This window comes from Filicampus tigris, chromosome 4 (assembly GCF_054856515.1).
Source record: "Filicampus tigris isolate MCC_2025a chromosome 4, RoL_Ftig_1.0, whole genome shotgun sequence".
Classification (NCBI taxonomy): domain Eukaryota; kingdom Metazoa; phylum Chordata; class Actinopteri; order Syngnathiformes; family Syngnathidae; genus Filicampus; species Filicampus tigris.
The window spans coordinates 2,280,065-2,306,883 of NC_141220.1; the positions used below are offsets into that span (position 1 = coordinate 2,280,065).

The 26,819-nt window shown below is 41.7% G+C and overlaps 1 protein-coding gene across 1 annotated transcript in view; it reads right to left on the minus strand.

Annotated features, from left to right (window-relative positions):
• Positions 1 to 26,819, minus strand: part of agbl1 (AGBL carboxypeptidase 1) — a 95,925-nt gene that overhangs the window by 62,033 nt on the left and 7,073 nt on the right. The window contains exons 2-6 of the mRNA XM_086028301.1: positions 25,751 to 25,814; positions 23,084 to 23,230; positions 8,546 to 8,677; positions 4,657 to 4,750; positions 1,152 to 1,189 (exon numbers count right to left, since the gene is read on the minus strand). Of these exons, the coding sequence (XP_085884427.1) occupies positions 1,152 to 1,189; positions 4,657 to 4,750; positions 8,546 to 8,677; positions 23,084 to 23,230; positions 25,751 to 25,814 (475 nt within the window). The remainder of the gene's footprint in view (positions 1 to 1,151; positions 1,190 to 4,656; positions 4,751 to 8,545; positions 8,678 to 23,083; positions 23,231 to 25,750; positions 25,815 to 26,819) is intronic.

Here is a 26,819-nt window from a genome sequence, read left to right on the forward strand (position 1 = left end):
TCAACATCTTCATTTCCGCCACCTCCAGATCTGCCTCCTGTTGTCCTTTCAGTGCCATACAAAGTCTCAGAGCCATACATCATGCCTGGTATTGGCACAGGCTTATAAACATTTCCTCTCATCCTAGCAGAGATTCTACTTTTACATAATTTACATAACTCTTTCCTGCACCCATTCCAACCTGCTTGGTTTGGCTTCGTCACCTCCTTAATGCTTAACCATTGTTCTGGATTCTTAACTCTAAGACCTTAGTCATCCACCCTTGTTACTTCTTTTCCCTGTAGCTCACTCTTCCCCCTCCACCCTTCTCATTCATAAACACATTCTGTTTTACTACTCATTCCTCTCCTGTCTAGCACATGCCCCCATTTAATGTTCCTCCACATTTAATGTTCTGCTGTTCTCATACACGTCTTGTAATATTCTAAAATACTTCCCTGCCACCCCAGTGTTCCTCATTTAGTACCACAGTTCCTCTCTGGGTACCCTGTCTGCCGACTGACAAAGGTCACAATTCAGCACTATCTGACCTTCTCTGTACTTTTCTATGAACATCCTCAAGACAAATAATGCATCTGTGATACTGTTCCAGTAGGCATGAAACCATAGTTTTGCTCACGCGTCAATCAAGATGGCAGCACCCTGCGGTTCAGCAGCTTCTCGAGCTCCTAGGATTAAGCCACTTTACAATGGCTTTGAAGCCAAATTTAGTGCAATCACTATGCTAAAAATGTGTGTGAAGTATAGCTTGGATGAACTATACAAATTGTGATAGATTTAAATGGCAACTATTCCATTTACTTTTTAAAATTACCAGTCTTTCACACTACTACATGAAAGCACAGATAAATCAATTGCTGACATTTAATTAAAAGTCATTTCATGCAATTTATAATTTGGATCATGAATGTGATGTCAGCTAATACTGTGATACCTTGTGTCACTGAAACTGGGCACCTATAATAATATAATGTATACTAATAAATAATAAACATAAGAAATAAGATGATTTGCGAATCCTGTATTATTTAACCATGCTATGAATTGCAAACATGTTTGATTTAATACACACAACAAAGTGGCTAAAGCTGATTGCTGTGGAGACTATGACCAGCCTTATTGTCAGCTGGTAAATGGCTAGTCAAACTTACTTGAGGATAGCAGAGCAGCAAATGCATTAATGGATGCCCTGTAAAACAGAAAGAATTAAGTCCCATTCTCACACCCTTAAAAAGACAATATACAGTATTTTGAAACCGTACAAATAAAAAGATGCTGGAAATTAAATTGCATAAAGCTAACAAAGTGTATTTTTGCTGTGGTTCTTGATTTCTTTTTACTGTACTGTATTTGGAAGTATAATATGGCTGCAGTTAGAATTTCTATGAATTCATATAACATAATCGTAATAATAGCAATGCTTTGAAGGTAGGCTACTCAAAGACCTTTCACAGCGTAGAAATCCAAGATCAGGGGGGCTACTAGAAAATAATTTGTTGAAACTGAATTTTCAAAAATGAGCAATGCATGACTGAAAAAAACAGCACAATGTCTATGGGCTCATTACTGGGCATGCCATTTAACACGCTTTGTCTCTTGCTTCAAACAAAAATTGTCACAAACACAACTGATCTAGTCCGCTGATAGTGTAGTGGTACACACGCCTGAGTTGTGTGCGGGCAGCGTGGGATCGATTCCCACTCAGTGACAGTGTCTATGTGTGCCCTGCGACTGACTGGCGACCAGTTCGGGGTGTAGTCTGCCTTCGCCCATTGACGGCTGGGATAGGCTCCAGCAACTCCCCGCGACCCTGTATAGGATAAGCGGTTTGGAAGATGACATGACATGACATGACAACTGATCTAATTGTTGTGTGAAACCTCATTGACTGCGTTTACACGGACACATTTATTCGGATTAAATGCCTTATCGGAATAAAAATGTACACACCCCATTCAGAATATTCAGACCCAATCAAGCCCAGTCCAATCAAGATTTTATTCCGAACAAGAGAGCTAGTTTATGTCAATTGTTAATCCGATCGGTACGCATGAAAACACTTATTCCGAAATTTCGGAACGAAACTTGTTTACCACGCATGTCTGTGACGTCAATATACCCGTTTCTGTTATTCCCGGAAACTCGTAGAAGCAGAGCGAACGAAAGACATGGCGGGCGCAAGACTGAACTGCTACATTTGCAGCTCCATTAGGAACTGTGTTAATTTCACGTAATATCGCCAATTGGGAAAATATGCAAAATAACGCTACCGTTTAAAATAGAAATGGACGGAGAAATGTTTTGTTGACGCGGAAGTCACTACGGCTCTTTCTTTTTGTACAATACAATACAATTTTATTTATATAGTGCATTTCATAACAGCTAGAGCTGTAACAAAGCACTTTATAAACAGTAGACAATAAATAAAGACAATAAAAGGCCGTAATACACAAGTATTACAAGTAGTAAGTAATAAATATAAATATATTTTTAGTGTTCATGAAAACAGTGCATCTGATCATAATTTTCATTCGTACTCTGGTCGAATTAAAGAGATGTTGTCCATCTAAACATAGCCATTGTCTAATGAATGAAACATGGACCTCTAAGCTTTTTCAAGTCCTGAGTACGGTATATAGTGTACATTGTTTTCAAAAATTGACTAACTGATATATTTCTGCAGTCACTGTACATAAACACTCTAAATAACTGTAAACAGAAATCTAAACACACACAGGTATTTTTATTGCACTTTTCAAAATAAATTTAAAAGTGCTAAACAATCCACAATAAAACATCAACACCAATTTGACAGTGATAAAAGTGGCAAAACAATACAAAAATAAAATAACTATGTGTAGTGCCAAAGGAAAGTAGAAGCAGGAGGTGTATCACAAAAGACTTAACTGAGCATTACTTGGCAAGAAAAAACAGGAAGTAAACAGGAAGTCTGCCACGCTAAAACAACCTCGTCCCGGACACACCCTTAGTTCCATCGGGGAATTATATCAACAAACACCACATATGCATATACTGTATCAACAAAGCAGTAGAATCAACAGCTAACTAAAGGCTAGGCAAGAGAAGTGAGCTTTTAGAAGAGATTTAAAAGAAAAAGTGATATAGTTTGTCTGAGAGCATGACGCAGCTAGATTCCCCTTGGAGACCAGATGGGGTTTAGGGACCGCAGAGTAAAGCTCCATCACTCTCATGCAGCAGTCAGGCTAATTTGGAGTTAACAGATCAGAAATACACAGGCATGACTTGACTTGTGTATTACAGCCTTTCAGCATTTTTAGCATCTCCTTTTGGACACGCTCTTTTCTTGAACTGATTCCATGTTTACGAGAATTTATTTATGAACGAAGCCAGCAACGTTTCCGTGTGTTTGTGGTTTTACAGTAGACCGAGGAAGACGACACGGAGGTGAAGAAGAAAGAGGAAGAGGAGGAGGAGGACAAGAACGTGAAGGGGGAAGTAGGGTAAGAAATAGACTTACTAATGACATCAGAGCTACAATAGTGGACCTTGTAATCAACCATGGAATGACTCAACACGATGTAGACTGATTTGAATAAATAAAGACATTTGTCTTTATCTCTTAGTGATTTTATTTTTATTTTTTTTTGGGGGGGGGGGTTATGTGTGCTTTGACATGGAAAAAACACTATATGGTTTATCAAGACAAACCGACCAACTCCGGTCTTCGAGGGCACTTGTCCTGCTGGTTTTCCATCTCTCCCTGCTGTAACACACCTGATTCAAATGATCGGCTCATCAACAAGCTCTTGAGAAGCCTGATAACCATGCTGATCATTTTAACAGGTGTGTTACAGCAGGGAGAGATGGAAAACTTGCAGGACAAGTGCCCTCAAGGACCGGAGTTGGTGACCCCTGGTCTAGTGTATTTCTCTCCCTTTGAATAATTCACATGTTGATGAAAGGTTGAAAATATTGTGTTTTGACATGCTTTGTTTTAAGTAACCTGCTATGATGTATTCGCGATGGTGGTGCGCTCTCATGCTATTTGAAAACAATAATTGTCATATGTCTGAGGGAAATGCTTATAGCATTGAGAAGGATATAGAAAGCAGTAAAGTTGACTGGATAATTAGGAAAGTGTTGTTGACTCTCAGGCTCCAGAATCATTTGTAGATGTCTCACAGGTCAATGAAAAGGAATTTGTCAGGCTTTCTGAGATGATCAAAGGAGACAATTACCACAGCTTCAAAACCTTGTGGTCCCCTTTCACTACTGTGCTACATCTGCAATCTATTCCACACAGCGTGGCGTAAAACTAATGGCCCACATAAAGTACACAACACTCCAGTGTTGGGATGATGGTGGTGGTGATGGTGTCATTTGGATAAACAACTGGTTTAAAGCCAACAATGCTGTCAATGTGCAAAGCCAATGTTGTGGTGTTTCTATGAGTTTGGTTAGCTGACCTACAGGAGCCAATGAATTTGTTATGGAATGTCGCACCAGAATGACTTTGTATCATTAATTGAACATGAGTAGAGATTCACCGTGGATGTTTCACAAGCAGAGCCCAAAGGAGTTCAGAGTGTGTTAGTGTCCAGTTTGTTATAATTAGAGTGTATGACTTTAATCCAGTTAGTACAGAGTGCATGCATGTGTTCATGCGGTACATACTTAATTGTTTTCAGATTCTTGATGGTATAATGAGGGATAAGGTTGTAGATGATATCCATCCCTTGGTTTGACCCAATAAGTTTTGATGTGGAAACTGTAACACAATACAGCATACAAATGAAAAAAAAAATACTGACAAAAATGTGTCTCCTGATTCCTGTAATGCTGCTTTTGCTGTTGCCGATGGCTCTCTGTCCAAGGTCTCATCATAATCGATCCCTACTTTACCTTCTTAATACAATACATACAATTGAGCAAAACCTTTGATTTGTCAAATGTTTCTGTGGGGCCAAATGATTGTGGTTAAAAAAAACAACTCAGTAATTCTTTTGTTCTAAATTGCTGCACCTACAAGTATATAATTATTGTCGCTGTCATGTGAAAAACACTTATTTCCATTTTTTTCATTTTCTTATTTGTACATGAATCATGTTTCCGCGTTACAAACATCGCATTAATGTGAAAAATAAAAAAAGTTTCCAAAATTGGAGATAAGTGTTTTTCACAGGACAGCGACGTTATGTTATTTCAGTTGCTGATGTCTTTCCATCATGTAGACCAGGCGTTCGTAATCTGTTTTCCAGTCTGGTTCATGGTAGGTAGGGTTAGCGTTAGGTAGTTGACTTTTTTTTCTCCCATCAGATGTATTCGTCGTATGACTGCGTGCACCGAACCGTGAAGCCCGTACCGAGACGGTACAGGACAAGTACAAAAACCGTACAAATATAAAGGTAGAGAGCGGTATTTCAACCCATGACACAGGGGGAAAAAAAAAAAAAAGCAGCAACACACCGGAGCCAAGGTGTCAAACAAATTTTTGTCAAGGGCCACATCATAGTTACGGTTGCCGTCGGAGGGCCGTTATGACTCTGAATCCATATAAATGTATGATCGCCTTATATTATCACAAGCCAGTAAATTGTTTTTCAACAATTTTTCAAATGTATTTTATGTGGGGATTGGTGACAAAAATCTTGCAATATCTCATATCTCAATAATGTTAACTGTGAAGACACTTTGAAAGGATCATGAAGTCGACACATGATTTGCTTTCGCGGGCCACATAAAAGGATGTCGCGATCTGGGCCTTGAGTTTGACAACTGTGCTCTAGGTCATGAGCGGGCATGACTTTTGATGAATGAACACGCCACGTGCTCTTGGAAAAATGCCAATCGTCAATCTTACGATAGATTCACTTGCATTTTATAATTAACGTTTTCATCATCCTGACAATCTGGCTTGTACATGAACGGTCCAACATGCATCATGCCAACAACCTCCTCTTCGTGAAGCTCAAACAAAAACTGGATCCCCCCAGTTAAAGGGACGGTGGGTGCCGGATGGCCATGTTTTCACTAACAGGTTCATTTTATATATTTTCTGATCAGGAAACTGAAGAGTTGTCATTTTCTATTTTATCAATACGTTTGGGAGAAATTAGGAAATAGCCGCGCCCCCTACCGTTCTATCCTTGTTCGGTTTTAGTCACTTTAGGAACCGATTACAAACTCTCCATTGGAAATCATTGTGCTTTCATTGCTTATAACGTCCAAAAACGGTGATCAATTGGCACCAAAATGTATGTGGACATCCTTGCTAATGACCACTTCAACATATCAAAAGGATTAACCTCTCCGTGGCCGAATAATATGAGAATGAGGAAATGTGGAAGTGAGCAGAGCTACATAGATTTATGCTGGGACGAGCACACAAAAAAAAAAACCCAAAAAACACTGCTTCTTTGCTGGGCATGTTAGCACGTCCGCCTCACAGTTCAGAGGTCATGGGTTCGATCCCAGCTCCGGCCTCCCTGTGTGGAGTTTGCATGTTCTCCCCGTGCCTGGATGCGCAACTTTATTTGAATGAGGAATGCCCCCAGTTTTTCGACTGAAAACATGCCGTCCAATGGAATGTAACAGCCGAAATTGTGCGTCCCAATGCGGCCACACTCGGTTGTGGAGTCGGATGCGCATGTTCAAGACACCTGGTGTTCGATGAGGTTTTACCTCACTCTGACGCCGCTTCACTCTCGCGGATGCAAGTGGAATCGCACTCTCGCGGCTGCAAGCGGAGTCGGACAACGCATGCGACTGCTTGGGAGGCAACCCCGCGACATGAAGGCAGACACGCAGGCTCATGATCACCTCCACACGCTGCGCGGACAGTAAGGAGCTAATGTTGTTGTGCGAACACCTTTTGTTTTAGCGGCCTGAAGCTAGTTGTTCTTATTAGCTGTGCCGTTCTTCTGCTGTTAGCCGGGGAGGGAAGGGGGGTTGGGGAAATAAAGGATGTTGTGGATTTTTCTTCCACTGCTCGGGGCGCTCTAACCGGAATGACGGTTCAATTCAATACAATACATTTCCCAGTAACTGGATGTGACTGCAGGTGGAGGAGTTCAACAGGTGAGGGCGCCATCGACTAGGTTATTGCATTAGGTGCTGTAATGCTTTGATTTTATGTTTTCCTAGAGGTCCCTGAAGTTCACATGAATGCGATTGGCTGATGTTACATCTGTTCTGTTGTTTCGACGTGAAATTGTGGCTATTGTTGATTTAGCACGTCGTCTGTTAGATTGGCTGACTTTATTAACATATAACAAGACAGGTGCATATGTAGAATGTAGTAGAACAATAGATGGTGGAGTCTGGTGGACAATTATAGCTGACAAACTGGTGTGGCAGTCGGCAGTGAAATGAAGATAAGTACTGTTTATTTTCTCTTGGTTCTCTTCTGTTTTAATTAGCAACGTTGCTGCAGTGTTAAAAGGCACTGTTAGCAAAGAATCTGCTCAGGTACACACATGTACATTTACAGTTCATAATCGTTCTGTAAATGCAGTATATATAAAAGTTTTCAACATAGATAGGTGCGGCTTGCATAAAGGTGCGGCTTATTTAAGTTTTTTTCCAAAATGTTCTAGAAAAAAAAATAGAGTGGTTGCGGCTTATATAACGGTGCAGTTTATAGTCCGGAAAATACGGTAGTATAAAGCTGCATAAATGAATTGAATAAATCTGACAACTATTTCTTACTACTTTATTTAAAACGCACACATTTTGCTGTTATGCCTTACTGAACATATATAAATAGATATATAAATATATAATATATATATATTATATAAATGGACTAATCATTACGGTAGAACAATGCCGGGACAAAACCTTTCTGTAGTCTGTCTTTTTTTCCCTCCCTCCCTTGAGGGTTTTCATGTGAATATAATCTACCTCAGGGTGAAGTGCAGGCTGCAGATTTTGTTGTATGTTGTGACAGTTGACTTATCATGATGAATGCTAGCCACCGCTTAAAACACTGTTGAATTTGGATAACAACTTACGCACCGAAACACAACAATGCACATGACATCCACACTGTTCTCAGAAAAAAAAAATCCTCTTTAAAGACGGAAATCAACCCAAACATATTTTTTTCAAGAATATGTTCCCAGCAGGGCGACCAGTTGAAACACGGCATTCTGATTAATATTGCGTTTGTGGAATATTAGTTAAGCAACAAAATCCACCCCAATCATGGCTGACCTGTTTTCTGAAGCTGAGCCATGATTGGTCGTTACCTGAGCCCTAAGTAGTTGTGATGTCATTTTCAGTTGACAGAATTGACAAAATGGCTGCCCCCAGAGACTCTTATTCCACTAACGCAATATTTATCAGAATGCCTTGTTTCAACTAGTGGGCTTGCATAGAACACATTCTTGAAAAAAAAAAAACTTGTTTGGGTTGACTTCCGCTTTAAGGCACATACTCAACTATTTATGCGAACTGCACTGTGAAACATTCCAGTATACTAAAAAGATATACTGTACTGTATGCAAACCTCTTTATTTGTTTTCTTCATAAAATTTCCAAGAACCTAAGTCAGTAGTTTTACCTGATGCAGCAAAAACTTGGATGACAAAGAGGTATGCTTCAGCCCTCCTGGCATGTTGGATGTTGTTTTTGAGTAGGTTTAGAATCAGCAGAACAGCTCCAGCCTCCTCAGCTTTTTTACCTATATCACGGTCTGAAAAAACACATGCCATATAATAGAGATAAAAGTTGGCAGTTTTTGTGGTGCAAAAGCTGGGCTGAATCATTACATGATCAATGCAAAGACATTTGGGGGACATTCTTGTGTAGCGTATGATTAGTATTAAATATGAATATAATAAATGGGCGGCGATTGGGTTAATGCCTGCACAAACTCTCGATCGCCACTAGGGGGCACCACACCCGTTTTGGGTTGATTCTTTGGACAAAACGGATGAAAAAGTCCTCGTAATTCAGTCTTAATATATGAAGGTGCTACATTAAAAATCTGTAAATCCGATTTACCAGATCAGTGATTGAAACTTTGACTCAAACACACACAATTCACACTAGATTTCTGTAAATGACAATTATTTTTTTTCTACAGCTATTAGGATTGCCAACCGTCCATTGAAAAACGGAATCGTCCCGTATTTAGAAATATAAATACGCGTCCCGTATTGAGTTGTAAAGGGACGCACTTCGTCCCGTAATATCGAATCTGCTTATCTTATTGGTCGGGGTAATGTCAAACTCGATAGCGGAAGACAAACAAAGCAGCGTGAATGACACGGTGACACACCTTCGAGCAGCAATGTGCCCGGCAGAAGCACTACTCCTCCGCAGAAATGATTGCAAAAATATAAAGGACTCAAAAGCCGAACATACATGGGTCAAAAAAGTGAGAGAAAATATCTATCAAGTGCATTGCACTGTTTGCCGGCGCACTTTTTCCATAGTCCATGGTGGATTGACTGACCTCAAACAAACATGCTTTCAGTGGTGGAGTCATATGGAAGGCACAACAAAACTAGGGGAACTCTAGACAAATTTGTTGTCCACCAGGCAACGCCAGAGCTACATACGGTATGTAAAGAATTATTTTTTTTAACCCTCTTATCAAGGTTAATATGGGAATGTGCAATGAATGTCAGCATTGTGTAAGCAGACAATACTTTTGGGGTGGAATAAACAAGTACAAATGTTTGACAAGTACATTAAACAGACAGGTAATTGATTGACATTGATGAATAATCAATCAATCAATCAATCAATCACATTTTATTTATATATCATTTATATAGCACTTTTCATACATAAAAATGCAACTCAAAGTGCTGTAAAACATTCAAAGCAAAACATTTAAAAAATATATATAATAAAAAATAAATAGATAATTAGAAAAAAAAAAAAAAAAAAATCCGTTCATGCCCTCCCTCCCAACAAACCCAAGACAGATATCCATTAGTACATCAGCAATCATTCACACACAACCACACAAAGTGCACAACCTGATAAAATGTGTTAAAAAGACATGACAAGGCACAGAGAAACCATATGAGGAAAGGGTACCCAAGGGGAGCTCTCCGCGCCGAGGGGAATGACAGCCCACGGCCACAGGGGCGCCACCACCATAGAGGCCCGGATTAGACAGGCAGACCCCACACAAAGAGTAGAGGTCGCCGGCCACCCAGACCCAAGGAGTCCCTGCGATGACAGTCCCCGCGGGAAGGGCAGCCACCCCTCCCTCAAAGCGGAGGCCCCCCCATGAGGAAACACTGGAGCTAAAAGCTGACAATGGCAGAGAGCAACAAAACTAAAAGACAGAACAGTAGTATAGTCTAAGAACTAAAATCAGTAAGATAAGATAAAAAATAATTTTCAATCAAAAGAAAAGATAAATTATATAAGAGTTGTTGAAAGCCAAACTAAAAAGGTGTGTCTTGAGCTTCCTCTTAAAAATATCAACAGTCTCTGCAGACCTGACGTCCTCTGGCAGGCTATTCCAAAGGTGAGGACCAAAATGGCTGAATGCAGCCTCGCCATGCATTTTGGTCCTCACCCTTGGAATAAATAAAAGGCCGGCGCTAGAGGACCTCAGGATCCGCGCGGGTTGGTATGATAAAAGCAAATCAGATAAATAAGATGGCCCAAGACCATTAACACATTAATAAAGTTAAGCAGGAAAGGTTTCTGTTTGAGAGATTTTTATTTTGATAAGTTAATTTTGTTGGTTTGTATTCAAGTAAACTTCTGGATACTAACTTTCTAATGTGTTCATATCATTCAAAAATACGCATCTTATTCAACTCGGGTTTGAATAGTTAAAAATTGTTTAACAGACAAAAAAGAGCAAAAAAAAATCACGCTACGAAAGTTAAAGTGATTTTGGATTTGATCTGATACCAAGTCTGGACCAAGTATCACGATACCTATCTGATATTGATACCGGAAGTGACTTTCAATTTTTTTATACAAAGCTGCAAACAAAGCCACGTGACGCTGCGCTCACACCAGTGGGAGGGTACACATTATCAGTTGAACCAAACTACTCCGAACTATTTTGTTATCACTTCCATGTCATCTTGTCAACAGTGGCGTGGACTCCATGCAGTGCCTACGAGTCATGGGCCTTCACCCTGATCGTTCTTCATCCAATCAAATGCGTTTACAAAGTTCTGGTGGGCGGTACCAGAGCCAGCAGTCTGTTTCTGCCAAGGCAGAAAGCTCTTTGGAAACACATAGCAAAAATGCTGATTGGATGACAATACAAACATCTAAATGATGGATTAATAAATAAATTATACAGTATATATTAATTAATTGCAGATCGCAATACATTAGCTTGAGGATCCATACTTAAAATTGAGCACTCTGGATCGGAATATCAATATTTTGATATCGATCTGCCCATCCCTAGTTGAAGGCTGTCAGGTCGGCCGTCGCTGCCGATGAGCTGTCCCTTATTTATTTTTCCGGGAGTTGTCAACGCTAACAGCTTTGGAAATCTAAATGAAACACACTACAATGGTCAGAAGCAGAAAAAGAAACACAATAAAGAAATCCTATACTAAGGAAAGTCTAACTAAATGAAGAAAACAAATATCAAAAGGTTTGTGAGGACAAGGGGGACCGGGCGATGTGGGTGCGTGTGTGTGTGTGGGTGTGTGTGTATGTGTGTTGTGCCTGCGGGTGTGCGTGCGTGCGCTTGTAATGAGCACTGAGCTAAGGTACCAGGCTAAAGTTAGCTGACTTATGCCAAGCTCTACTTGATTCTCAAAATTAATTATGCACGAATCGTATGGCCCATAGGGGATTGCAAACTGCACTTACGGGTTTTGGTTGGCGTCGCTGGATAGGAGAAGGGGAGGAAGCGTTGCCGCGGCGAGTGACATCACAAGGGAGCCAGAAGGAGAAGAAAAGTCAAGTCCAAAAATGAAAAACAAAAAAAAGGGTTCAACCAAGGAATATTGATCGCAGCGGTTATGGGGTTCTGCGGCTCAGCACACGTTTTTTCCGGACCAGGTGGCGCTACCCGTTTCAGGCGTCCAGACACTGGTCATGTGGGCACATCGGCTTTTTGCCGGACGCACACTGTGATCCCTGTTTGAGGTAAGGGGCGCAACTTTTGAGGATGCGGCCGCGCTGTGCTAGCTCGGCAAGGCTGGAACCGTGATGGGACCAACAAGGAGATTTGAAGGTCCCCACGTGAGCTGTGGTTGGTCGACGAGCGACTCAAAAGTAACAAACAAAAAGAGGAGCAGATGTTCTGACCCGCATCGGATCAGAGGGTGGCGGATGACAGAGAAGAGTTAGTAAAGCCACTCTAACGAAAAGAAGGTGTAGAAAGTTCACGAGATGTTCTCAAGAGAGTGAGTTTGGAAGCGTCTTGAGTTTTTTTTCCAGGAGCGATAGTTTTTTTTTTTTCAGGAGCAAGAGAGAGTCTTGTTTTTTTCCAGGCGAGAGAGCGAAGGAAATGCTGCACGGCCTTTTATAAGGGAGGTGCGCATGTTAATGAGAGCGAGCTGTGCCCCCTCCCCTTTCACGTCTGGGCCGCGTTGAGCGCTTTCTCAAATTCGTGAAATACATTTTTTTTAGAGCTTGGCACACGTGAGCAGAACAGTTAAAATGCCTGTTGTTGTGGGGTTTTTTTTCTGAACAACAGGTCGGTCACATGATGGAATGCATAATAGTTGCATGAGTGATCGGAAATCAAACACAACTACAACTGCAGTACAATTCAAACATCATGCATTGGGTGTTGTTTTCATTTCATGTCCTGTGGAGGTAGATCAACACGAACACATTGGACGCAAATTAAAACATCACTTTAATTAGTTTTCAGTTGAAGACGCGGGTATGTCCATCACACTCGCCACTAGAGGTGGCACGTGCTCTACCAATGTGCAGTTTGGTCGCTGAGATGCGTATTCCAGGTGGGTGGTGACGCCTGGGGAGGCGCGTCCTGGGGGTGTGATGTATCAGCCGGCTCTGCCAGAGATGTCTGGATTGAATCAAGATCCAGGGGGTACGGTGTCCTGATGCTGGTTTTGGCTCCAGCTACGGCCCCCCTGTTGAGCTCGCATGTCCATGCCATTGGAGGGGGTTGGAAAGACCAGGCGCTGGTACTTCTCTGTCTCTCCAAAGGCTGGGTGCAGGCACTTCAAAAGGGCCCCCCGCCCCGATGTGTATTCCAGGTCTGGCGGGGAGGCTTGGGGGTCAAGCTTCTGTGCTCATCTGACCTGCCATCCATTGTTGTTACACTTGTTTTAATCGTATCACTTTGTCTTATCCAATCTTACAAGTGCTTGCTAAACGTATTAAAATTCCTTGTTTGGAATGTCAAACATACCTTGGTACATTTGGATTTGAGTTTGCTTACTCATAGATATTCCTTCGAAAGATGACCGATTTGAGCAGGCAAGTCTCAAGTTTTAGCTACTGGCGTCTGTGTCTGTTCGCCGCCCTGGCGAACAAGTCCCCTGCTCCCATCGCTGCACTCTAGCAGTCGGAGACACCGGCTGCTGCGTCCGACGCTGGGACTGTGGTCCTGCCGGATATTCATCGTCTATCAGAGGAGCTCAAGGAGAAGGAATCAGTCATCTCTTGCTTCACGACCCGTTTCCCAGAACTCTCTGCCGTGGTTATGAAGAGGCACGCTTGTGAGATCCTGTCAGCGACAATGATGGCTGAGGAGACTGGCCTCTCGGACACGGCGAGGTGGGATCCGATTGCCTGCCCGGGGGCATCCTGCTCGACACCGCTGCAGAGTGACGCCTGGGTTGAGGTGGTTTCCTGCAGCCGGTGGGCCGGGGAGCCAGCCCACCACCCCCAACTGGTCCTGGGGAATCTGTTCGCCGCCCTGGCGAACGAGTCCCCTGCTCCCATTGCTACACTCTGGCAGTCGGAGACACCGGCTGCTGCGTCCGACACTGGGGCTGTGGTCGCAGGGGCTCCCTCAGATTCCCTGCCGCCCATGGCGACGATCTCGGCCGGGAACCCCACGATGGGCAGGTCTGCCGGTGGCCCGGCCACCCACTCGCGCGTCGGGCTACTCCGGGACGCGGTGTCCTGGTGCACGAGTGGCCGACATCACCGGCATTATCGGCGACACTCACCGGTGTCATCCTCCGTCATCACTCGGCCTCAGCAGCGCCATCCTGTACAGCAGGGTCGTGAATCTCCCGCCGGCGGTGAGTTCCTTGGCGTTCCCTCCTCACGTCACCCACCAACCACCGTTATAATTGGCGACAACACCATTAGACGCACTCACTATCCACTGGCTGCTTTCCCGGAGCAAAAGTCATGGACATAGTTAACATCCTGCTCGGTGTTCTTGACTCTCTGCCATCATCCATAACCGAGCTCATCGTTCACGTGACGAGACAATACGCCGACAGTCTGAGCAGACGAAGAGAGACTTTCACGCCCTCTTTGCCTTGCTAAGAACCTGCGGTCTGTCGGTCTGGGTGAGTGGCATTTTGCCCGGATTGTCTCGCGGAGTCGAGCGCTTCAGCCACCTTTTAAGCTTGAACACGTGGCTCCTACGCACTTGTGGCCACTTTGACTTTGCTTTTATTGACAATTTTAACCTATTCTGGAATCGTCAGTCTTTTTACCAGCCGGATGGTGTTCATTGGAATTCTCTTGATAGCAAGATTTTAGCCGCTAACATCCACCATGTCGTTACCAATTCCACTCCCAGCTGACTCTTGTTTACCAATCACATTTCTTATTCTACTCATAAACACTGCAATGACAATGTCACTACACTCACCTGCAGGCCAATACCAGCTGCTCACAGTACCACCACCCTCACCAGCGCCCCCCCCCCCCCCCCCCCCCCCGCAGGCCCCCATCATCATTACCACCATCGGACAGCTTTTCCATTGAAACCATCACCGGCAGACTCTTCCCTCGCACACACAAACAACATGGTTTTAACAGTGCTAATCTGGTATATGTTAGTACTGCTCATCCATACCACCATGAGCGCACGTCCAGCACAATAATTAACCTGGCCGTGCTGAACGTGCGCTCACTTTAAAAAAAAAACCTTTATCATAAACGAGACCTGATTTTAGACAATAATTTACATGGTATTCTTTTATCTGAGACATGGCTTGTTACATATGCTCCAGTTGCTCTCGCCGAGGCTTGCCCACCAAATTTTAACTTTTTATTTTCTACCAGGGATGGGAAAAGAGGAGGCGGGGCTGCATCAATTATTATTAATATTCTTTCCTCAAAGGAGATCATTTTTAGCAGCTATTTATCGTTCGAACATAACACCTTTGTTTGTGCATTACCATTTATAGACCTCCCCATTATTCCACTTCGTTTATTACAGAATTTTCAGAATTCTTATCCATTCCAGTTATAACAGGATTTTAATAACTGGCGATTTTAATATACACGTGGACAACATTTCGGACCCACTATCCAGAGAATTTTTAAACTGCTTGGATTTTAAACAGCACGTCTTGCAGCCAACTCACAACAGAGGACACACCCTGGATTTGGTCATAACGTATGGCTTGTCTGCTGGTGTGTCCTCTGTTGTTGACTTGGCAGTGTCAGACCACTACTGTGTCTATTTTAACATCGCCAGTTTTAACCATCTAGCAGCCCCGATGAGAACAGTGAAGAAACGCTACCTATCTTCTGAGGTGGCTGCAAATTGTATCGAGATCTTAAAAACATTTTACCTGCACCCTGTGATCTTATTGTTGACAATTTTAACCTAAATCTGAAATCATCATTAGATTAAGTAGCTCCACTTTTAATTAAAACAACAAAAACAAAGACTGTAGCCCCGTGGAGGAACAATGCAATCAAAACATCAAAGAGAAAATGCAGGAGTGCCGAGAGGAGGTGGAGAAAAAGTAAACTTACAGTACACTACGGAATATTATGTGAACAACTGAAATCTTACAATAAAACAGTCAAACTGGCAAGACCTTCCTATTTCTCAAACCTAATTGCAGTTAATAGAAACAACCCCAGAGTTCTCTTCTCCACCTTTGAACTTTTAACTAGCTCTGATTTTAATAAGTCCCCACAGAGACCAACAGACGCTCTCTGCAGACCACTTCAGAAGTAAAATTGCTGACATAAGATCCAGTCTTTTAGCCCGTCAAAACACAAGTTTTAGTAAACCTGGACAATCATATTTACATGAGAAAACACTGGAAAGTTTTGCCCTGGTTGATGCAAGGACACTTGGTCGAGTTTTCTCCCAGGTAAATCCAACAACCTGCCTTTAGGATCCAATTCCCACATTTATTTTTAAGACATTTTATGGATTCTTTGAGGAACAGATTTTAAATATAGTAAATTTCTCTCTTCAATGCCTTTAAAACGGCGGTGTTGAAGCCCCTTCTCAAGAAGAGCAATTTTGACCCCAGCGTTTTTAATAATTACAAACCTGTATCCAACTTAGCGTTTTTAAGTAAGATTTTAGAAAAACTGGTTTTCCTCCAGTCAAATCAGTTTTTAAATACAAATAATATTTGGGAGGAATATCAATCTGGTTTTAGGATGAACCACAGTATGGAGATTGCTCTTTTAAGGATTTTAAATGATTATGGTGCACAGCGACGTGAGAAAACTGACACTCTTGGTGCTACTGGATCTAAGCGCTGCTTTTGATTCAATAGATCACCAATATTATTTATACTTAAAAATCTAGTGGGCATCTCTGGTACCGTTTTTAACTGGTTTTGTTCCTATTTTACAGACCGATGTTTCTTTGAAAGTATGGATACTTGTTCCTCCAAAACCCATGAAATTAAATGTGGGGTTCCCCAAGGTTCGATTTTAGGACCCCTACTTTTCAATCTTTATATGCTTCCCCTTGGGGATGTCATCAGGGGACACGGCATCAGCTTTCACAGCTATGCTGATGACACACAGCTTTATATTGCCGTGTCTCCTGATGACACAGGACCCATTGATACCCTTTTAAATTGCATTTTAGATATTAAGTCATGGATGGCAGACAATTTCCTACTGCTCAATCAGGACAAAACTGAGGTTTTAGTTATCGGTCCTGAAGGCCAGAGAAACGTTTACCAAAATTACAAGTTTTTAATCCCTCACATTTTGTGAAGAACCTGGGCGTCATTTTTTACTCTGAGCTCAGTATTATTCCTCATATTAAAAATGTAACCAAGATTGTTTTTTATCACCTTAAGAAGAAAGAAAAGAGTCCGCCCGTTTCTCTCTCAGGCAAACACGGAAGTGCTGATGCATGCTTTTATTTCCTGTCATTTAGATTACTGTAATGCCCTGCTCTCTGGCCTCCCGAAAAAGAGTATTTCACCATTTCAACTACTGCAGAATTCAGCCGCTCGGGTGCTGACGAGATCCAGAGGGTGGGAGCACATTAGACTGGTTTTGAAATTGCTGCATTGGCTCCCCGTGTGTTTCAGGATTGATTTATAGGTACTTTTATTAGTTTAGAAATGTGTTAATGGTCTTGGGCCATCTTATTTATCTGATTTGCTTTTATCATACCAACCCTCGCGGATCCTGAGGTCCTCTGGCGCCGGCCTTTTAATCATTCCAAGGGTGAGGACCAAAACGCATGGCGAGGCTACATTCAGCCATTTTGGTCCTCACCTTTGGAATAGCCTGCCAGAGGACGTCAGGTCCGCAGAGACTGTTGATATTTTTAAGAGGAAGCTCAAGACACACCTTTTTAGTTTGGCTTTTAACAACTTTTAAATAATGTATCTTTTCTTTTGATTAAAGATTATTTTTATCTTGTCTTACTGATTTTAGTTCTTAGACTATACTACTGTTTTGTCTTTTAGTTTTGCTGTTCTCTGCTGTTGTTAGCTTTTAGCTCCAGTGTTTCCTCATGGGGGGCCTCTTAAATCTATTCCTCCTATTCTTTTAAATAGACCTCTGAGGAGACAAAACCAAATGCTGCTATTGTTTTAAAAGGAAATATTTAAGCCATTTTATTTTCAACACTGTGTTTAAATCAAAATCAATGGCTTGTAAACCCCCATCCTTAAAATCTTTAACAATGTCAGCTTCCTTAATGTAATGAGCTCGGTTTTTCCAAATGAAATTAAAATTCAGTTGGTTAATAGCTTTAATGAGGTTGTCAGGTATTGCCAGTGAGCATGAAGAATAAATACATTGAGCCAAGGACTCTATTTTAGTTAAGTATGTTCTACCAAAAACTGTTAGGTCTCTTTGCGACCACATATTTAGTTTTGATTTGCATTCCTGGATTATATTTTGAATGTTTAGGCTTTCACTCATATGTGTATTTTTGGTAATATGTGTTCCAAGGTATTTTACAACAGTTTTAATAGGAATGTTAAAGGCCTGCGTAAGATTACAGTCATGTATAGCCATTAACTCACATTTATTATGATTAAGATTCAGTCCTGACGCTTTCGAAAAGGCATTCATAAGTTCTAGGGTTTCAGGAATTGAGTCTTTATCTTTCAAGAAGAGCGTCGTGTCATCGGCTGATTGGCTAATGACAATCTCTTCATCAAAACTATTCAATTTGTTCAAATTCAAGTTCTTAATGTATATTGCCAATGTTTCTACTGTGAGGATAAATAAAAAGGGAGAGATATTGCATCCTTGCTTGACTCCCCTGTTAATGGTGAAACGGGGGGAGGTACCTTGAAATAGTATTATTGAGCTGGTAGTTTTATTATAAAAGCATTTGATAACATTACAGAATTATGAACCAAATCCAAATAAATGCAAGACTTTCATCAGATATTGGTAATTGGATAATTTGAGTGGTGAGATCTTTCATTTGATCTCGAAAGCTATCAACAGCTTCTTCAGAAAATGCTAAGTTACATAAATTTTCATAGAACGTACTTATTTCTTTGGCTATTAAAATTGGATTGGTGCATTCTTGCTCATTTGATGGCGTTATGTTCTTGACACTTCTTTTCTAACCTACAGAAATATGATGAATTTTTTTCTCCTTCTTCAATCCATTTGGACCTCGACTGAATATATGCTCCTCGAGCTTTATGTTCATAAAGGCGATCCAATTGAGATTGTAATGATACAAGTTTTATTTGATCATTTTCTGTTAGATTCGTTAAACTAGTAATCAAGAGTATTTCCGTCACCACTTTTTCCTCTATTAAGTTATTTTGTTTCTTCATATTTTTACAAAAGGATATTGAGTGTTGACAAATTGTATACTGTATTTCAAAAATTCCCATTTTGTAGTGTATGAGGTTAAAGTGCTATCCTGTAAAGTATTTTGAATAAGGTCTTCGATGTTTTTACAATAGTCTTCATGTTTTAAAAGGCTGGAATTAAATTTCCAGCAGTCTTTTTTTCTGTTGGGCTGTAATTGCTGTGAAATTAGTAAATCTATACAACAGTGGTCAGTAAGTGGTGCAGGAAATATTTCACTAATTTTTCGTGTGCCCTGGTCGCCATCTTGCCGAGCCTCTTTTCATGCGAGTCAACATGGATTCTCGCAGCGCTGCGTTGGTTATAGCCATTCTCGATGCGCTTTTTGCGTTATTTGTCTGCAACCAACCACTGCTTCTCGTTGAAGGTTTAAAAGCAATTCTGTTAGTTCTCCCGAACGAGTTTGGTGCCGTGTTTTTGGTTTTGTAGAAGTGACGTCAAAGGACGGAGGTTCCTTCTGAATGGACAGTATTTGGCTAACTACTGTCGCCTAGAGGCTTGGCATGCGTTTGAAAGCGCACTTCCACGGTTTCGTGTGGATTTTAATGTGAATTCCAACGCAGGCGGGGTGGATATACAGTTGTTAATAAACCCCGGCTACGTGTAGACAAGGCTATAGTTGTGTGTGTGCAAGGAGACGAAGTGAGCGAGTCAAGAGCTGTAATGTAACTGCTTGCTTTATTTAACAGAGGTCATTATTTGTATGTCAATGCAGCGGATGTGAAATAGGTCAGTGTTAAGACTTCTGAATTAATGGACACATTTTTGTAGCTATTGGCCAATTCGATGTATCCTAAATGTGATCAATGGTTTCATTAAGTCTCACACGTTTACACTTCATTTATTTGCTCTTCTTTTTTATGGCTCTGTGAATGTCTGAGGTGTCCGTGCAAAGGTTACAAATTAATTGTCATCAGTGATTTTACCTGAACCGTCAATCAGGAGGAAAATACAGCTCGTTGAATGTAGCGATCTTTTAAGCAGCGCATTGTTACAGGTAGATTGTGCGCATGAGCCAATAGCAATATGCATTATGGGTGCAACACAGCAACGTCACATAAGTGCCCCTGAGTGTCTCATTAATAAATGCCCCCTTGCTACAACAGACAATGCAGAACCCATCCATCCATCCATTATCTATACCGCTTGTCCTCACAAGGGTCACCGGTATGCTGGAGCATATCCCAGCTGTCTTTGGGCAGTAGATGGGGGACACCCTGAATTGGTTGCCAGCCAATCGCAGGGCACACAGAGACAAACAAACATCCGCACTCACAATCACACCTAGGGGCAATGTAGGGTGTCCAATCAACTTACCATGAATGTTTTTGGAATGTGGGAGGAAACCGGAGTTCCCGGAGAAAACCCACACAGGCACGGGGAGAACATTCAAACTCCACACAGGGAGGCTGGAGCCAGGATCGAACCCACGACCTCTGAACAGTGAGGTGGACGTGCTAACCAGCCGCCCCACAATACAGAACCAACAAGCATATTTACAAAATGGTCACTGTAGATTAATAATGCACAGAAATAACCCTTGAATTGTTTAAACAGAATCTGTCGAGTTTTGAGAATGTTCACAAATATAAAATAGAAAAATATAAAACAAAATATTTAATGGGCAACATATGGCACGGCCAACTACAAGTATCGGGACAAGAAAAAAAAAAAAAAGTCTAAAAAAAAAATATATATATAGGGACAAGAAAAAAAGAGACCAGGCTTGGAGAACCGTGAGCGAGGATCTTCCTATGCCTGCACTGTAAAAAAAAGTTTGGGAAATTAACATTAATATGCTGTAAAATCATGACATCAAAAATCTGTAATATGAATCGGTGTGTATTTTAAGGCAACATATTGTAAAAAAACAGAACAATTATTAATTGTTAATTTTACAGTTAATAAATGTGGAAATGATCATATTTCCTTGTATAATTGATATATTAACAGGGGTGCACATAATTCTTTTCATGCAGTCCTCGCATGAGTACCAGGAGATTGTTAGTGGACCAACAGATCACTCACATAAGTCACGGTTCGGATCGGTCATGGATTTTGAATCACGGATCAGACCGTTTTTTGTATGAGAAAAGAAAAAAAAAATACTAAATGGAACTTTGTCTTCATTTATTTTATAAAATGCTTTTGCGCATAAAAACAAAAAAAATCAACTCCTAAAGTTTAATGCCGTTTAGGATTTAAGAACACGACTTTTTAAGTGGTACAGTGTATACAGTTCAAGGTATCCTGCCAGACATTTGAGCTGAATGTTTTCTTACAATTATTAGGCAAACGTGTTGTTAAGAAATTGAATTAAGACAATGTTTTATTTATTTATTTTTTCATAATGAAAAAGACTTGAAGTGCAATTTAAGGCAACTTTCTTAAAACATGGACAGCACATTACAAAGTAATCTTTGGTCCACAATATAGAAAAAGAAGTTAAAAAAAAAAAAAAAGTAATCAAGCCAAGGAGCAGCTGTTGAACTACCAGCTAATGATAACAGCTGCTAGCCACTGACGCCGGAGACTTGTGCCATTTCATACAATGACAGCATATTTGTTCGTGTCCTAAATTAGCAACTGAATATGATTTCGAGACTGAGTTGCGTTGATGCTGGTAGCGAGCGTTAAAACTGCCAATACGTCGAAAATGGAAGTCAAGTCAGGCGTTACGCCACCACGTGGGCCAACTTCAAAGTAAAGTTCACTAAGGCTATTGCATTGGCATTTATGACTCAATTTATTATTTGGTAAGCTTTATTTTGAAGTTAGCCTTTTTTCGTTTTTTTCACCAACCATTCTGCGGATCGTGCCCAACTGATGCTTGATCCTTACCAGTCAAAGATGATACGTTCCACTGCACCACTAGTCTGTACAGGTACACAAATGCGCGTCGTGACGCAAATGACGGTACGCATTAGTGATTTCTGTTGCGTATGCGTACCTGCGTACCAGTTATGCACACCCCTATTTTAAACATTGAAATTTTTTTTTTTACTTGAACCAATTCAATACAGTTAACATTGCTTGGTTTAAAGAACTGAAATAAACTGTATACCATTTTACAAATCTCATCTCATGCACTGATTTGCATTTCCTGGCTGACAGCCAATCAGAGTGATTGTCACTTACACGACTTTGCAGACTGACGTTGGTGGCTTATTCATTCAATTCATATCTAAAAAGCACCATGACACAAAAATATATGAATTTGCCACAATTCTAAACACTACTTTTTGATTTAGATTTGATCCCTTTTCCACCATGAATGTGCTGAGCAGAATTCTGGACACATATGCACCCTATGAAACCGTGACTGAGGACCGCAACAAACAATGACCTCCCTGCCATGTTAACATACGCATTACGGTGTAAAGCCGTTTTCATGTTGTGAAAAAGGTTGATTGTATTCTTCAAGTGTAGTGTAACTGACACTATGACTCTATGTCCTTAAAGTCTGCTGCGCAGTTGGATAACTAGTGGTGTGTTTGAAATGTTCAGATGCAATTTTTGTCGTTTGCCCATAATGCTGAGTAGGTTGACATGAACTTTGGTCGCCTCGCGACCACATCACACGCAGGTGGGCCGATTAGTGGGTCGGACTTAAATCCACCTCCACCCTTGCTTAGTCCACACCTTTTTAAAAACATGTCACCCCCCTCCCTCTGCCCCAAAAATGGGCGTCCGGCCGGGCTGGAGGGTCAGACCACTCCGCCCCTGGGACGGACTGCGCAGCTCTGCTTGATTGTATATGAATAGTTTAAACTATTATTATAGGCAACTGATTACTGTTAGGGGTGTATCAATAACTCCATGATTCTGTCAAGCTCCATCTCTATCATCTATTAATAGTGGGGATGGCGGTCCACGGTTTTTTATTTATTTATTTATTTATTTTTATTTTTTTTATGAATGTTGTTACCTTTATGTCCAACTTTGGCCACCAGGTATAGTATGGGCAATAGAATGGTGTAGTCGGGACTGGACCTACTGCCATTTTTGACCAGTGCATTCAGCAAGGCTTCGCTTCCACCTTCACTGACCATGCAGTGAATACGACGATCAGTACCTGAAACAAAGGGTGAAGGTTAATTGGATACTACTTCTTTACTTGCAGGAAATGACAATAAGAAAATAAAACAACAATGAAGCTTACCTACAATAAATGGTAAATGGACTGTCACTTGTCCATAGAGTGCATATTTTTACCTTGCACACAACAAGTTATCTTTTTTTTACCTGGCTTATGCTGCTGCACACACTTCTGAGCAATTTATAATGGTAACCTGTCTTAAATAACACACCCTAAAGCTCCATCCATCTATTTTTGATACTGCTTTTCCCCATGGGTGAGCTCAAGCGTAGACCAGCTGTCTTTGGGCAAGAGGCAGGGTACACCCTGCACTGGTGCAAGACAATCACAGGAGTCATGCGAGACTTGGGAGGAAGCTGGAGTACACAGAGAAATCACACCAAGGGACAATTTGGAGCGTTCATTTAACCTACCATGCATGTTTCTGGGAATGTGGGAGGAAACCGGAGTTACCCAGAGTGAACTCATGCAGGGACGGGGAATACATGCAAACGCCACACAGGAAGGCCGGAGCCCGCAATAGAACCCCCAACCCTTGCAATGTGAGGTGGACGTGCTAACCAGTTGTCCACCGTGCCGCCCAAGTTAATTAACAAATATATAGATAATAGATAATAAATAAATACAAACTTTATTTATTTATTTGTTTAATTAATACCTTATTTGGTAGTTTGACCAGCAGTCTGGCCATTCTTGTTCTGGACAGTTATTGTTGACGCTGGCTACTCTTGATTTGCAAGATTATACAATACAATACAATACAATTTTATATGTATGGCGCATTTCACAACAGCTAGAGCTGTAACAAAGCACTTTACATACAAACAACAAAATAGCCATAATACAACAAGTGGAATCAATAAATAAAACACTATCAGAGCTGGGCACTTGACCATATTTTGCCTGTCCGACCGCAACCCCCCACCCTTGACCTGGGTACACTTCCGGCCACGACCCCCCGGCCGTATTCATAAACATTCGGCCCCTGCCCCGTTCCGCCCCCCCCAAAAAAAGCGTCCGTGATTGACGTCGCTGCGGGAGAGACGCTAACGGCAGAGGCTTTTTAAGGATCATTAGCTGGCTAATTTACTATTCAAACCCGCTGTGTAAACGCTTCAAACATGCTTCAAAATGCGCCACATAGTACTGTAGTGTCTGTCAATGATACGCCATCAGTCGTAGTTCAATGAACGCGTTTTTAATAATTCAACCGGCTACTGTGGACCGTAGCCGACGTACAACAACCATTCAATCCACCCAGTCACAAACTCTCTCTTCGTATTGTATAATTATTTGGCAGTTCAACAGGTTACTTATTTATTTTCCACTTCCTCTCCTTCCCGGCCTTCAAAATAAAAGCATACCAGCAAACCCCTGTACACAGCAAGTTTGCTATGTCGTATTTTCGGAAGTAGTGAACGCCAGAAGAAATGCATGAACTCCACATTGATGTGCCAACGTCAGTTGAGTTGAGTCAGCAATATACTCGTGGACACAAGTTGTTTTGCATTTAATGCATTTAATATTATTGCGAAAACGATCTGGAAGGTGGCGGCTAATGGGTAACGTGGGTGAGTAGCTTGCTTATGCTTACTTTGCAGCAACGAGCTGCGTGGTGCACCCGTCTCCGTGTGGGAAACTGTCATCGCAACATGTGAGACAACAACGTGCGCTCAAGCGTGTATGTATTTCCTCATTGTCATGTCACGTAACCCGCGCCTCCCACCTGCAACTGGGGCATACCATTACAAGAGGGGGCGGAGGGGCAATACCATAATCCCTATAACAGCAGTTGTCGCTCGGCCCTAGCGGGAGTAGAAAGAAGCCTAAAAAGAAGCCTTTCACCGAGTAGCCTGAGATGAATTTTGGCCACCTCGCGAGCACGTCACACGCACGAGGGCCGATAGTGGACTAAAATACACCTCCGGCCATGCTTAGTTAAGCCATTTTAGAAAATTTGTCGCCCTCTCCCCCCGCCCACGAAATGGGCATCTGGCCGGGCCGGAGGGTCTGACCGGTCCGGCCCAGGGACGGACTGCCTAGCCCTGAACACTATATACAATAGACACTGGAGAAGAGACAAAATTTTCAGGTCAGGAAGAGCAGGTCCAACTCGAAGTGCAGATTTCGGTGCGTTTGATTGAAGCGCAGGCAGACGAATTTGCCGCTCCGCGGACGTGTATGGTGGAAGTCACCGGATTTCATTCATAAATATTCAGACGCGTGATCGAGGGTGCAAGGCAGTCTCAAATCTCCCCTAGTTTCCCAATTTCACATGCGCGGCCGACTACAATAAGGGGAGCGCTTGCAGTTTACCTGCCAATGTCATGCACAGACCACAGCAAGTCTATTTCTGTTTCCCCAATGTCAAGCACGGCATATTTGTGTGTACTGTGCTGGATTTTGATGCACAGAGGCAGATGAGAAAAGTGCGTGATTGCACATATGCGCAGCTAAGAGGCAACATTGATTCATTTGATTTATTTTCATGCTCACCGACAGACAGAAGTTCATCCAGGATGTTGAGAACATTCAAGGTGCTCTCGGCATCCCCAGCACTCTGGAGAAATAAAGAACAGCACCCTTCTGATTACAAAACATGCTGTATAAAGTGACTAAATCCAGTGGCAAGACAAGCTGCTTATTTTGGAAAAAATGTGCATGAGTTGAATAAGTCTCTGTAAGGCTTTTGCTAAAACCTTGAGCAACAGCACATCAAGTTCTCTAAAGAAGAGCTAGTTAAAAGATTTGAATAGAATTTATTATTATATTTGGTGCACAGTGGCGGTCTTATAACCTCTTTACACTTGAACTTGAATGCTTGAATCACAAATGTACAAATAAACAGAAGTAATAAATGCTCTAAGCTCCTAAGTTATAGGGATGGACATTTTATTTTCCCTATCATGAATTACTTTAGGGCCTTTCCTACAGACTATCAATCATTGACTTGGAGACAAGGTGCAGTACACACATGCTTATCAACCAAAACACACAGTGAAGTATATATATTGCAAAAAAGTGGAGACTGTAAAGACTAATAGAATTTGCTGACTATACTGCTCTGCAATGACCTTTAGAGCAGGGCTGCCCAAGTCTGGTCCTCAAGAGCCCTGTTCCAGCCTGTTTTTACATGTTTCTCTCCTCCAATACACCGGAATCAAATAATCAGGATCAAATTATCAGACCTCTGCAAAGCTTGCTGATGAGCTGAAAGCAGCAAAGAAACTGGTCCCCTGAGCCCCCAGAAAAAGAAAAGAGGTAACAGCAACTTGCTCCAATGCTAACTTTTAGTAACTTCAAGATTGCTACTTTTATCCTCCATCAGCCCATGTCCCATGCATAAACTATGCTGCCTATACTATATATCTGTTGTCAGTATTCATGTGCATACTGTACATATGAATGATGTAAATGTGGAGTTATAAATAGCAGTGCAAACCAGTGACTAAACAAAGTTAGCAGACAGGTAGGATGCCATGCAAAAAGGAACACATGGTGGGTGTAAACTAGTATAAATACAAGTCTCAAGTGCCGAAAATATCGTGTGTGTGACTGCAGCAAC